The sequence below is a fragment of the Octodon degus genome, unplaced genomic scaffold, assembly GCF_000260255.1.
Source record: "Octodon degus isolate 3935 unplaced genomic scaffold, OctDeg1.0 scaffold00049, whole genome shotgun sequence".
Taxonomy (NCBI): domain Eukaryota; kingdom Metazoa; phylum Chordata; class Mammalia; order Rodentia; family Octodontidae; genus Octodon; species Octodon degus.
In genome coordinates, this window is record NW_004524625.1 from 1284317 (window position 1) to 1298462 (window position 14146).

At 52.7% G+C, this 14146-nt stretch overlaps 1 protein-coding gene across 1 annotated transcript in view; it reads right to left on the bottom strand.

The window, feature by feature from the left end:
• Nucleotides 1-1119: 1119 nt before the first annotated feature.
• The window catches only part of Dgat2 (diacylglycerol O-acyltransferase 2), a 30108-nt gene continuing 17081 nt past the window's right edge, over nucleotides 1120-14146 (bottom strand). The window contains exons 3-8 of the mRNA XM_004632509.3: nucleotides 12518-12625; nucleotides 12214-12284; nucleotides 6011-6215; nucleotides 5265-5439; nucleotides 3885-4087; nucleotides 1120-2241 (exon numbers count right to left, since the gene is read on the bottom strand). Of these exons, the coding sequence (XP_004632566.1) occupies nucleotides 2087-2241; nucleotides 3885-4087; nucleotides 5265-5439; nucleotides 6011-6215; nucleotides 12214-12284; nucleotides 12518-12625 (917 nt within the window). The 3' untranslated portion in view covers nucleotides 1120-2086. The remainder of the gene's footprint in view (nucleotides 2242-3884; nucleotides 4088-5264; nucleotides 5440-6010; nucleotides 6216-12213; nucleotides 12285-12517; nucleotides 12626-14146) is intronic.

Consider the following 14146-nt stretch of genomic DNA (forward strand, 5'->3'; position numbering starts at 1 on the left):
GCCACCCAGAAACTCTCTGAAAGAAGCCAACCAACACCCCGCCGCACTGTGAGCCCAGCCTGTCACACAGCACCCCTTCACCCGAGTGCCGAGCAGCCCCTGCAGCACACCCTTCGCCTCCTCCCTTCCTGGCATACCTCCAATGGCCGCTCAAGGACCAGCTCACATACTCATTTTCAGTGAGGCACCTCGCTGGGGCCACAGGTGCTCGTGTCGCAGCCCTGACCACCCCAGGCGTCCTCAGCTGTCTTCAGTTGTCTGTTACTGCAGCCCATTCACAGCTTGCTTCTAACACAGAGGCAGCAGACTGGCATAGAAAAGAGGAGCATCCCACAGGAGCGGGCTTGGGAGGACCCCTCTGGTCTCAGCTGGGAAACGGTCCCAGGTGCTTATATTTAGAACAGAGGCGGCATCCTATGAGACCTTGGAAGTACTTAGGGGGACAGCAGGTCAGATCTCCTTCCTGTTTGCCATAGCCAAGATCACAGGCAGGGAACAAGGTTTTGGTGACTTAGGGACTCTGCAACCGCAGTCATTCTGGGGCTTCCCAGCAGGACAGTGGGTGGTCTCTCAGTGTTTCCCTCCTCCTACGATCACTCAAGTGTGAGCTGGACCTTGCGACTCACATCTAATGGACAGAATGTGGCAACTCTGCTCACTTCGGTTATAAAGGACTGTGCTTCCGACCTGCACACACCCTCCCACTCCGCACGTACATGCTCCCCGCTTTGCGTACTGGCTTTTCTTGCTCACTGTGACAAAGCAGCTGAAACCTGGGCCACACTATGGAAAGATGCACGCAGTGAGGGACCGGGAGCAGTCTCCAGTTCACGGCCAGTGAGGAAGTGAACCCTGCCATCAGCCATAGGAGAGGCCTTGCCTTGGACCTGAGAGGACTGTGGCCTTGGTGGACACCCCGAGTACAGGATCCAGCCAAGCCTCAATTCTCAACTCTGCAGACTGTGAGAGCAAAATGTTTGAAGCCACCATGTTTTGAAGTAATTTGTTCCACAGCCATTGACAACAAGCGTACCAGAGGGTGCAGCAGGCAGCCCAGCGGGTGCCTGGCCACCCCCAGTGTCGTGGCAGGGTGCAGATGAAGCCCAGAGACCAGGCACAGTGGGTTCTTTTGTCCGTTTATTTATCTAGGAATATACAAAAGTCTGACATGGTACAATGATCTCATGGAGAGAAAACACACAGAGGAGGGGCTGGGATGCCTCGCTAGCTCCAAGCCCCTCAGGAAGGCACAAATATGAGGCCTGTGTTCAGGACCTCCTGTCCTGGACCCAGTGTGCTATGCACACGGCCAGGCCCTTCTGTGGACAGAAGAGGGACCTTCCCTTACACCAGACTCAAGGCGTGGCCCGTGCAAACCCAGGCCGCAGGGAAGGACCTGCTCTAGGACAAGGCTGAGTCTGTGCAGTTCCTGCCATCAGCTTCCTGAGCAGAGTCAGTTACTCCAACAGCACACAGGGCTGGAGGATTCGAGAGATGGTATCTCTGTGACAGTGCTGTCCTCAGCACATTGTCACAGGCAGCTGGTCTAGGCTCAGATTTGACAGACTAAGGGTAGGGTCAGGGGCTGAGAGGAGACTCGAGCTAGACCACTGCAGGTGCTCGCCACTGCCCTTCCAAAGTGGGGACAGCTGTGCGCTCCACCTCTTCCCCTGGGCATGGGGTGGTGGGGATAGAGGCGTTTGTTAGAAATGGCCTCTTCCTCTCATGCCTAGGAGCGAAGATGAACCATCTAATAGGCCTGAACTATTAATGGCCATCCTTCCCCAATTAACAGAACGGAGTTTTCTCTGTCATTTTAGGAGAGGAACCAGGGGGTTTGGTTGAGAAACCCACAAAGTCCCAGATATATTAGCCACCACCTAGAACAGGACACACTGGAAGTGAAAAAGCTTAAAATATTGACTTACTCCTTCTTAAAAAACACCTAACATTGTAATGGTTTAACAAATTATAATTTCTTTTAAATAACCCACAGACACCCATGACGCTTCCAAATTTACAGAACAAAAAGCACTTGAGAACTCGGTAGAAAACACTTTGCAGCTGGTTCCTTCCAAGGGCTGGATCAGTTCACCTCCAGGACTTCGGTCTCCGGCAGGCCAAACTTGGTCTTGTGCTTGTCAAAGAGCTTCACCAGGGCATCCATGTACATGGCGTGGTACAGGTCAATGTCCTGCTGGCTCGGGTGCTCCACCTTGGGGATGGTGATGGGCTCACCCACTGCAGGGAGGGACAGGGGCATCTGGTTAGCCATCGTTGGGGGGCACCCGCTTCCCGAGCACCCAGGATGCTATGGTGGTGGCTCTGTGGCAACCATGTGCCCAGACTCCCTCTCAGGCTGTTCCCTCTCATAGATGAGAAGACAATGCCAGGACGTGGGAAGGAAACTGCTCGTGGTCACAAAGCCTCTCAGCTGCAGTGAAACAGCCCTTTGCAGCCTACAAGATGTTTCTGTGAAACTCATGGGACAACTCAGTAAGCCTCATTGTCCTCACCTGCCACACCTCAGAGGGCTTTCCTAGGGATTCCAAAAAGGGTATGAAGCGTGGTGAGGGAAAGAAGGGGAAAGGAGACCGACACTCCTAGCCAGTGTGCACTGCCCCCAACCCCAGTTCTTCTCTTAGCCCTGCCAGTACTACTTCAGGTATTTCTCCCAAATCCATGCACCTCTCTTCCATGGCCACTGTTTACCCTCAGGCCAAGACACTGGCCTCTACAAAAGCCTACGGTCTGACCTCAACGCCTCCGTCTTGCCCATTCTAACATATTTCCTACCAGAAACCCTAGGTGTCACTTATTTTTATTTACTTATTTGTTGGTACTGGGGATGTTCCAACCTAATTACATTAACAGACTTCTATTTTGTGGTTTTATGAGAGAAGGCCTCACTATATAGCTCAGGCTGGCCTTTAACTTGAGGTAATCCTCCTGCCTCAGCCTCCCGGGTGCTGGGATTACAGGTGTGTGCCACCATGCCCAGCTTTGTTTTGGGATAGTCTCATTAAGTTGGCCACGTTGGGCTTCAACATGCAAACTGGTGGTTCTTCTGCCTCAGCTTCTCAGAGGGCTGGGATTATAGGCCTGTGGTACCATGCCCAGCTCCCAGAATCTACTTTAGAGTCCAAATCTGAAGCTGCTCTTCCAAACACACTCCGGCAGCTTTCCATTCTCAAAATGTCACTGTCCACAGGACCCCATCCTCTCCAGCGGCACCTGCGCAGGGAAGAGCTCCTGCTGCCCTGCTATCTGCTTGTTCTCTAAAAGCAAAGCAACTGCCTGCTTCTGATAACACAAAGTATGTGTGTGACCTTTGGTTTTTTAAATCCACCACCCAGGGCCACATGCTCTTGCGAGATCTCTGGCTGGTGACCTTTACCACTCACGTTAGTTAATTCTTTGCAGTCTTTTGAATTGTCCCAAAGATATGCAAAACAACACAGCCGAGGGCCACACATGTAGGTCTATGCACTATCTGTATTCTTTCCTTTGTTCCTCAAAAATCTATCCCATCTTGCTTCTGCAACTTGGCTTCTGTTTCTGACAGCTCTCTTCTGCTCTTCTTTTGCTGGGTAATTCCTATCAGGAACAGTGCCAGCCACTTCCTCAGTGGGGTCCACCGTGACCCACCAGAGCACCCAGACATCCCAACCACAGCCTCAGTGGTCTACTGTAACAGCTTCCCAGCAGCCCTCCCCCTGCTCCTGGGGAGTCTTGTTTCCTCACCCCACACCCCACCCCATGGTGCCTCCCACCAGCATCCAGCCATCAGGGCCTCATGGCGAACAGCACAGCCATCAGGGCTTGATGGCCCACACTGGGATCCAACATGCTCAGGACAGGCCTCTGCGCAGGCTGGGACTCACCAACAGTGGTGATGGGCTTGGAGTAGGGCACCAGCCCCCAGGTGTCGGAGGAGAAGAGGCCCCGGCCATGGAAGATGCATGGGGCAAAGCCGATGTACTTCTGGAACTTCTTCTGCACCCACCGGCCCCAGGAGCCCTCCTCAAAGATCACCTGCTTGTACACCTCATTCTCCCCAAAGGAGTAGATGGGAACTAGGTCGGCTCTGGAAGGGAGAGGCCCGGATCTGTCATTCCCCTAGTCACTGGCTTCAGTTCCCACTACCAGCTCTAAAGGCACTGGCACCAACTGAGCTGCCCCCTAGCTCTTGGGGCAGACCAGAGCCTCATGTCCCTTCACACCCAGATTGTGAGGGGCCTCCTGCCTCCTGCTTGTGACTGGGGAGTACCTATTCTGGGAGGCTGTGTTTGCCCTCATCCTGCAAGGCCCTGCTTCCCCTGGGAAGGCCTTCATGCTCCAGGCTGCACTATGCCCTGGCAGACGCCACAGCCTTGGCATACTGTGTTGTCCCTGTCTGAGCCCACTACTTCCCTGAAAGCAGGGACTAGGTTGGATTTGACAGGTCTAAGGGCTAGGTCTTGGCTGGGCTCTAAAGAACAGTCTGGTCAGGCCTGATTGGTGTCCTGAGTGGACGGGGGGGAGAGCTACTGTCTCCAAGCACACTCGAGGATGTATCCAGGCTGACAGGCTGGCCTCATACCCTCCCCAGCTTGTGTGTAACTGCATCCCATACCTGTTGCTCTGGCCTCAGCACCTCTGCAGGGCTGCCCTCCCCAACCTGCTTAGAGGCCCATCTAGGAGGAAAGCAGTGGGCCTTGTGTATAAGCATCTTGGCTCTGCACCTCAGAATGTGTCCCTAACTAGTCACCCAGTCTTCTCCCGTGGGAAATAGACTCTCAGTCTCATCTTCTGGGTTGCTGGGGAATCAACGGGGATAAGCAGTGAGTTTATAAAACTGGATCTGCTAGACAGATGGTAACACAAGATGTGTTTCTAGTTTTCTAGAAATGGTCGCAGAGATCCGAGCTGCCCAGTTCCTCTCTCCTTGGCCCCAGGATCACCGTCCAATAAGCCTTCCCCCATGTTCCCAACCATACCACCCTCCTCCTGAGCCCCTGCTCTCCTAGCAATATGGTGCATTTTGGCCCCGGATGGCTCAAGTCCTGGAGGTCAACCTGGCTTCTCAGTGTCCCTGTAAGGGCCCAGAGGTCCCAGGCCACATCTTTTCTCTCCTCAGACATCTGCCTACCCTTGGGCAAACTCGGCCTACAGCATAGTCCAGGCTCCCACACCCCTACCCATGCCTTCCTGGGGCCTGGGCTCTGCCCTGGGCTGAGGACAGCACCGGAGTGGCATGTATGAGGGCGTGTAGGAAGCATTACCCATGGCGCAGGGCCAGTTTCACAAAGCCTTTGCGGTTCTTCAAAGTAACTGCGTTCTTGCCAGGCATGGAGCTCAGGGACTCGGCTGCACCCCCCACTACGATGATGATAGCGTTGCCACTCCCATTCTTCGACAGCAAATAGTCTATGGTGTCCCGGTTGACAGGGCAGATGCCTGGGGGAGAGGGAGACACAGTCAGCGGTGCTTGTGGATGCACTGCCTACCCTCTGCACTCGGTCGAACATAAACCAGAAAACTGTAACAGTCCCAGGCCTACGCCACCCACGCAGAAGCTGTATGACCCAGGATAAGCTATTCATGTCTGTGAGCCTCTGCTTGCTTATTTGTAAAATGGGGACAGTGACACAAGATTGGGGAATTCTTATTCAGTAAACACTCCTCGAGGTCCTAACTTTGTCAGGTTGGTACCAGGTGCCGGGGATTCCGGCGAGTCGGTGGACAGCTGACAATGCGGTGCCCTCCACAGTCCTGAGGGTGGCAGCAGGCAATGTGAAAGCCAGCAAGCACGGTCAGGAATCGCTCCTAGCTGAGGTGTTATGCAAGCTGAATCCTGGAGACCATGTGAACCGGCCTCAGCCCTAACCCAAAGACTTTAACAGGTGGCACCAGGCTGCACAGGACCAGCACGGGAAATGGCACGGAAGTTCTCTGTGTTGCTCTATCCAGTGGGAAGGTTCTATCCTTGAAGACATTGTCCAGAGGGCAGCCAGGGGTGGACTCTCACCTCCGGACATCAGGTATTCCCGCAGCACAGGCATCCGGAAGTTGCCAGCCAGCGTGGCCAGGTAGGGCCTTATGCCGGGGAACTTCTTGCTCACTTCTGTAGCTTCTGTGCTGAAGTTGCAGAAGGCACCTAGGCCCATGATGCCATGGGGATGGTAGCCAAAGATATAGTTCCTGGTGGTTGGCAAGTTGTGCGTCTTCACCAGCTGTAAGGAAAGCCTTGGGTCAGAGCTGCTAGCCAGGAAAGGGATGCTAGGGCATGCTTGAAGGTGGCTGTGTCCTGCCCCCGGGATTCTGTGGGCCCAAAGGACTGCAGAGACTCTTCCCTGCTGACCCTAGATTGTCTTGACTGAGGCCGCAGTGCCAGCACTTGGCAGCTACCATTTGAAATGTGAGTTCCTGGGACAGGGAGCCTTTCTCTCTCATCTCCTTCCTCCCAGCCGAACATACACCTGGTCCACTTATTCACACTCACCCAGCCTCCTGCCCTCCACCCCTCTGAGCCTGTCTTCCTCTCCACAGCCAGAGTGATTGATTGCTCTTAAACCCAAATCCAACTTGTCACACTCAACTAAAGAGGGGTATCCAGACTCTACAAGAGTAAAGTGCACGATCCTTAGCCAGGTTTGGCAAGCTGGGTGCTATCTCTACTCTCAATCTCATACAAGGAGCTCCTTGGAGGTAGGGATCATCTGGCCGCTATTCCAACAGCTTGTGCAAGGAATCACAAGAAACTGTGCAGCCCATCTCCTACTCCTCTGGCCCAGGCAAGGCCAGTGCTGTTGGCCTAAACAGAAACTTCCTGCCCAGCAGCTCAAGTTTGGGGGCAGCACAGAGGAGACATTGGCCCTTGTGCTAGCTAGCCGGGGGTGGGGGTGAGTAGTAGTGATGGAATAGCCCAAGGTCTGACCTGTGGTTGACCAGCAAGCCATCCTGGGATGCTCCAAAGTGGACTGGCTCCCTCAGGCCCAACACCCGGCCTGAGGTTGGGATGTCCCTAAACCATGAGCCACCAGCCACCATCCCGAGACACCAACTGCCCATTACAAGGCACGTGATGAGGGCGGAGGGTATTGAGAGACAGATATGCGTGTTTTGTTCTTAAAATATCACTTTTTTCTAATTAGAAAAATAATGAATATTCATAGAGAATTTTTTAATTTTAGGAAAATTCAAAGAAAATCAAAAGCACATGCTACACCTCCATCCAGCTAAGCCCCTCTGATGCACTGGGTCTTCTTCCTACTTAAGCACACATGTGGCTTTTTTCAAGAAATGCAAACTTGAACCTACGGAGCTGACACCATTTTGCATCTTTTTCTACCAAACCAATCCCCGGTATTTATCCCTATTATAGCACCCGCCTCCACAGCTGCTCAGGGCTGCGTTCTTCTTTTATGGCCCAGCTATGCTACAGGTAACAGCACTGACTCAGCCTCTAACTGAAGGACATTGTGGGTGTCCAGATTTATCCTCTTAGAAACAATACATCAGTAAATACCTTACCTCTGTCCACATATCTGATGGCTTTCATGAGAGAAACTTCCAGAAATAGGACTCCTGAGTCAAAGGCTATGAGAGCTATTAACATGTTGGTCTTTTTGGCTGCCCTTCCTGGGGAGGTGACACTGTCAACATTTTCACCTGAGTACTAAACAGTGTCCCCGTCCTGCACTCATGCCAGCTGGACGCAGGGTCCTTAGCTACTGGCAGAACATCAAAAGCCCGAATTTTCCATGACTCCAGATTTGGGGACCTCCTGGCTGAGCTCAGTTTGGGGACTGGGAGTGCTAGTGATGGTTTCAGAGAACAAAAACCCAAATCTTCAGGTGATGGGACCTGAAGGGGATGAAACAGGGATGGCTGGCATCATTTCCAGTTCTGGAGCCGCCAGTATATGAGCAACAGTCCCTAACATCACTCCTGTTGTGTGGGACAGTAACACTCTCTGTCTCACTGCGCCTTCGGCAAGCAGATTAAAGCTGCTTGAAAACCTACCAAGCTCCCAGCTGCTCAGCAATAACTGGGCAGCGGCACCAGGCTAATCGCTGGCAAGAGGATGTTGGGGCTCTACATGGAGTCCGGGTTCACCACAGCTGCACAAGACTGCCGTGCCAGGTTCCTGCCCACCTTGTTGGCTCCCAGTGAAGCAAGGACTCAAAAGACTTGGCCCAGTTTTCACAGCAGAGGCAAGCACTGGGGGAGTATTGACCCGAGGTGGCCAGGTCCACGCTGGAAATGTGCCCCTGAGCTGCTAGCCAAACCCAGGGTCCCGACAACCTGGAGCCCAAGGCAAAGGATGGATGGTAGAGGCCTCAAGAACCAGGCACTCCTTGGGTGGCAAGGTGGAGACAGGGTCTAGAGAAAGGAGCTGTTGTTTCCTCTAAGGAGGTCAGGAAAATCCTCCCCATATCTGCCCAAGGACACGCAGCTGCACAAAGCCACACTTTTCCACTGTGATGGTGATGTGTCAGCCAGCAGGAGCCTAGCTGGCTCCTAAATCATTTCCTTTTTCCCCATGGCTCTGATGGGATGTAAGGTTAAGTGAGGTCTCTGGGCATGGTGCTTCAATACCCAGAAGAATGGAGCACCCCATACAGCTTTGATCTGCCCTCATGTCATGATCCCCTCCCTCCAGCGCTGGACAGAATGTCCATTCTGGAGAGGAAGAGAAAGGACACGGCTGCTGAAGGCTCTCATGTCCCCTGACTGTTTCTCATGGCAAAGCACCAGGCAAACAGGGTGCCCAAGACAGGCCTGCTGGCCAACATGAGCCCAGGACACATTCCTGGCAGGGCACTCCTCACACTGTGCCTTCGAGGCCAGGAAAGGTGCTCAGATGTGCTTGCCCTATGCCAGCCCCATACAGAGGAAGACATTCAGGCCCAGAGAAGACACAGATTTGCCCAGGCTTACACAGCAGGGCATGGTAACAGGGGAGTGTAGGAACAGGACGGTAAGAACATGGCCCTGGGGCAGGTAATTCTGGCTCCTATACTGGGCCTGCTATGGACTTTGTGATCTTGGCATAGTCTACCCTCTCTGGGCCTCATCCTGCCCATCTATGAAATGAGGCAGCTAGGCAGATGGATGAGTCTAAGATCAGAGGCCTTTTTAGTCTCTTTTCCAAAGGTCCTGTCTATACCCAGAGAGGTTACACAGGACATTGTCTACTCTTCTTCCCAGTAGCCAGTAGTCCTGGTGGCTGCTGCTGACGCTTGAGTCTCACTTCTGCGAGGAGAAGAGACAATCTCTGGACTAGCTGGGCTTCTCTGGTGTCAAAAAGCAGAGCTCACCAAGAGGGAGTGAGGGGAAGTGGGTAGGAGGAGACTGGAGATCCACATACATAATCAGTGGCAGGAGAACAGGGAAAGGAGGTGGGACAGGAGGGTCACACACAACCCTACAGAGTGCCAGACCTGACGTTAATCAACAAAGCCAATTTCTCTCCCTGTGGAGGGGAACCCAAAGTCCCCAGGAGCAGATGAGACTCCAGCATGGCCACAGGTGGTGGCCCAACATTCCCGCATGCGAGGCCCTAGCTTGGCTTTGGCCCTGGTGTCCAGCATACACCTGCCCTGCAGCTTCAACTCCCAGCTGAGTCTCGGAACTGAGACGTGACAAGGATGCAGGGCTTGTTTGGGTTCCTTTGGGACAGTGGAGATCAGGTGAAGGACACCTGCCTATCTCGGGTCTGATCAACGGTCAACAGCTCATCCTGTTCTGGGGGGAGGGACCACAGTCACCAGAAAGCTTCCTCAAGATAAGGCCACAGTGACAAGAGAGAACACCAGGCCTGGTCCTTGGGGTGGGAAAGGGAAAGGCCACAGAACACATTCCACAGTTGGTCATCTCAACTGTAATTCTATAGTATGATATTTAATTAACATTAATATACTCTGTAACCTATATAATAACACATAATTTATATACATAATATATAATATGTAATATAATCCTATCATATGACAGTTCAATTTTGCAGATGGAAATGATACTTGGTGAGTTTGAGGGAGTCCATGTGGAAAGTGACAAAGTCAAGCAACATTCATTAGACAATGAGTCCAACAGCAGGGGCTATGGCTGATCTTTCTGTGTCCCCAGGCCGGCACAGAGCCCAGCACTGGACAGGGAGAAACTGGCAGGTCAGTAGAAGGAGTGACAGAGCAGGAACTAAGGGCCCAGTCTCCAGCAAAGTGGGGAGAAGAAAGCCCAGCAAGTAGGACATGTGGTGATGAAATCTTGCAGAGAAACAGGCAGTAGGAAATCACGAAGAACTAATCAGGGTCCAGATTTGGGAAGACTGAATGCCAGGATTTCTATTGCCACAGACCTAGTGTACCACCTGGGCAAGTCCTTGGCCCTCTTTAGGACTCAGTGTCCTCACTTCTAAGAGGAAAACGTTGGTCCTATGATGCAAGAGCCTTCCAGCAACAACAGTCTCTAATTGTTTGCAATCTGAGAAGTGGGGGTCAGGCAAGGAAGGGAAGGGAACCCTGACCTCAAGGGGCAGGACAGCCCTGGCAAGGGCAGTGGGTGGGCAGAAAAGCTGGCCCTGGGCTGCCCCCAAAAGACCTCATGATATGGAGCAAGGCTGGGATACTAGGCTACCTGGTCCAGGCAGCAGGCCAGCACGTCCGGGTGGCTGACTCATACCAGCAAACGCTACCACTCTGTACCACACACAAGACACTTTCATACTCACACTTTGCCTCCCTCTTTGGCTCCCTGCCCTTTGCTGGGCGGAAGCAGGAGCTAGGGTGTGCCCAGCTAGGTACTAAGTGAGCCAGCTGGACAAGTCTTTCTCCTTGGGGAAACCTTCAGGATTCTGCTACAATTAACCTGCAATCTTGCAGCACAGCCCACATGCATGAGGGCCATGGCTCTGCCTCAGCAGCCAGCCCAGTGCCAGCCCAGGCAGGGGTCAGATGGAACCACTGCTGCTCCTCTCAGGCACTTGGGGTCTGCCCCAGGGAAGATCAGGGCTCAGAACAACAGGTGGGGACCCTGGAGCAGCCAGTGGTACGCAGGCAGAAAACCCAGCAATCATCTCAGTCCATCCCTGCTTCTTAAGGGGGTGAATGTCCTGGAGGGAACAGTGTCCCCCTGCCCCCTCAGCCATGTAAACTGTCCCTGTCTTCATCCTCCCAGCCTGTAGGAAGCACTGGCCCAGCTAACTCTCACTGATGTCCTGCCCTGAGGCAGGGTGCTGTGGTGGGAAGAGCTCTGCTTTGGGACAGGACAGCAATGGAAATCGCAGCCAACTGCTCACCGGCTTCGTGCAGCCTGGCACTTTCTGGCTCTCGGGTATCTCTTCTGAAGAAAGGGGTGAAGGGAAAGCCTGCCTTTCCTGGTGCAGTGAGGCTTAAAAGTCACATTGAGAGGGATTCCCCCTCTCCTTTCTCCTCACCAGCTTCTCTCCCCCAGCTTCTTCTCCAGCTCAGGCCTACGCTCTGTCTCCCCACCTCTAGGAAACGCAGCTCTCGCACACCCTTCCTGGAGCTTTCCCCAGCCCCTTCAGCCCCTGGCACCTGACCTTCTTCCACTACTCAGCAAATGGCCCAGGCCCTTAACCTCATGACCATGGCCCCAGCAACTGGCTGAGAGTTGATTTTTCTGTAAGATCTCCGGAGGGAAACAAAGCCCTTCACACCTACTGCTTTCCTTCTATCCCTGGTTCAGGCCAGACAAACTCAGACTACTATAATGTTGCTCTTGATAAATCACCTCCATTTTAGGTTATATCCTTAATATTCTGATAAACAATGACCATAATATATGCTTTTATATCTGCTCCTTACATCACTGGGGTTCTCAGTAAACGAACAATCTTTAGATCCTAAGATTAAAACAAATCTTGTTTCAGAAGAACTAGTAAGTTTTTGGTCTTTTTTTCCTTTCCCCAAACAAGAAGCAGTGACTATGCTTCTTTTTTGCCTCAGCTGCAGGGAATCTCAGAGCTAAATGTGAACTGACGCAGCAACTGTTTCCCATTAAGGCTGAAAGACTCCTATTTTCCCCTAAGTCATAACTCTTCCCTTATCCAGTTTGTGGGATTGTGTTATCAAATTCTGCACAATGGAAGGTATAGTATGGATTGCTTCTAGTGGGAGATTCCCACACAGTTCAACTCACACACATGGGAAGGACCAGGCCTGGGCTCCACCCATCCTGTCCTCCCCAAATCACAACAAACATCTTTACCTGGATGGGAAAGTAGTCTCGAAAGTAGCGCCACACAGCCCAGTTTCGTACCCATTGTGATCTCCTGCCACCTTCCAGGGAACAAAAGACAGTGTTGGGAAGAAGTAGGGCTGGGGGACACTTGGGCAAGGCCTCCCAGAGAGTTAGTGTGCAGCTCTGGGGTAGGAAACTCTCAGCCCACTTAGTGCCTCAGCCCCTCCCACCCGCCCCTTCCCTTGTGTCCCTCCCCTTGTGTCCCTCCCATCATGTGACCGACTGCCATGCAACCCCTCACGGACAGGAAAGCCCCACTAGGGCTGCTCACCTTTCTTGGGCGTGTCCCAGTCAAAGGCCAGCCAGGTGAAGTAGAGCACAGCGATGAGCCAGCAGTCAGTGCAGAATGTGTACATGAGGATGGCACTGCAGGCCACTCCTGGAGGAGCCAGAAGGCTACAGGTCAGGCTCAGGCTGCAGGCTCCCTCCTGCCAGTGTCCCATGGCAATAAGCTAGCATCTCAGGCTCAAAGCTCAGCCCCCGAGAGCCTGAGGGGATGCTCTGCCTAGGAGTCCTGAAGGCAGCTGGGCAGAAAGCCCTGTATGCTGGGCTGCTTAGAAATCACACTGTTCAGCAGCCAGCTCAGGTCCCTTCCTGGGAAAGGGTTCCCCTCGCCCTCAGACTCCACAGGGATCCAAGCTCCCGCAGAGCCTCAGGGATACACTGGTGAGCCTGGCAGGCCTGTGTGGTTCAGATCCAGTTATGAACAGCCTGGGAATTTAGCTGCAGCAAACCCTAAGCCCTGAGAAGCAGAGAAGCCAGGAGGCCCAAGCCCAAGGGCTTGAGGGCTGGGAGCTGTGAGAAGAGCTTCCTGACACACTGCGCAGCTAGCCTTTCGGGAAGAGCCTGCCAGGGCCGGGGACTACATGCTACCCTGGCTCTATCAGTAGGCAGGCTGCATGGGGCATCTCTCCCATCAGACATCCTCCAGCAGGCAACCACTCCCTAGGGCTGGAATCAGATCATGTAATCTCTACAACTAGTAACACTAAACAGGTTTTTTTGAGCAAAAGAGTGAACTAAACCTGCCAAGGAATCTGCCTTTCTCAGGGCCTGGTCTTTGTTCTCCCCACAATAGGCTGCTCCCTCTTCTACCTTCAGCAGGAACTAGCTCAGTGGGAACCAGTGCTGGGCTCAGTGGGAACCAGGGCCACCAGGCCTATGTAAGCACAGGTTAGAAGCCCCTGCTTGCTCACACAGGGAAGGCTCGGGACACCTTTGCACATCACCCCCCACCCCCACCCCTTCCCGTATGTCACACTGGCCCACAAAGCAGCGCAGGTTGCAAAACTCCACTGCCCCAGACCCCTGGCACAGGCTGCTCCGTGTCCACTTGGTGGCAAGGGAGCCAGTGGTGAACCAGTGAAGAGTCAGGACACTGAGACCAGACACACGCAGAGACGTGGCCCTGTCCTGTACTGGCCAGGACCCGGGCCTGCTCCTCTGCTTCCTTCCAGGGTGTTGGGAAGAAAAAAAAGAAGTGATCCTGAACCTAGCACACCCACCTTCACTGGGCACAAGTGACACCCACATCCTCACACATCTCATAGAAATTTAGCATTTCCTTCACTTACAAATGTAACAAGGTACACAAATAGGACTCTAGAAGACAGCAAAGACACTTCCACGTCACACAGCAATTGCAGATACCCTGAAAGATCATTTCTTTTAAACACTGCTTAAGAATCACAGTAATTATAACATCTGCTGCTAGATCTTTTTCTAACAAATATAACAGTAAAAAAAAAAATCATGTTTTGGAAAAATACCTAGAAGGGAAAAAGATATATTTACGTATATATACAGAATAGTTTGGATAACTATACTGCCAATTTCTGCTCATCTTTTGAAAGGAGCAGTTGATGCTTTTATTTTTATTTTTTAATTTTTTTGAGAAGAT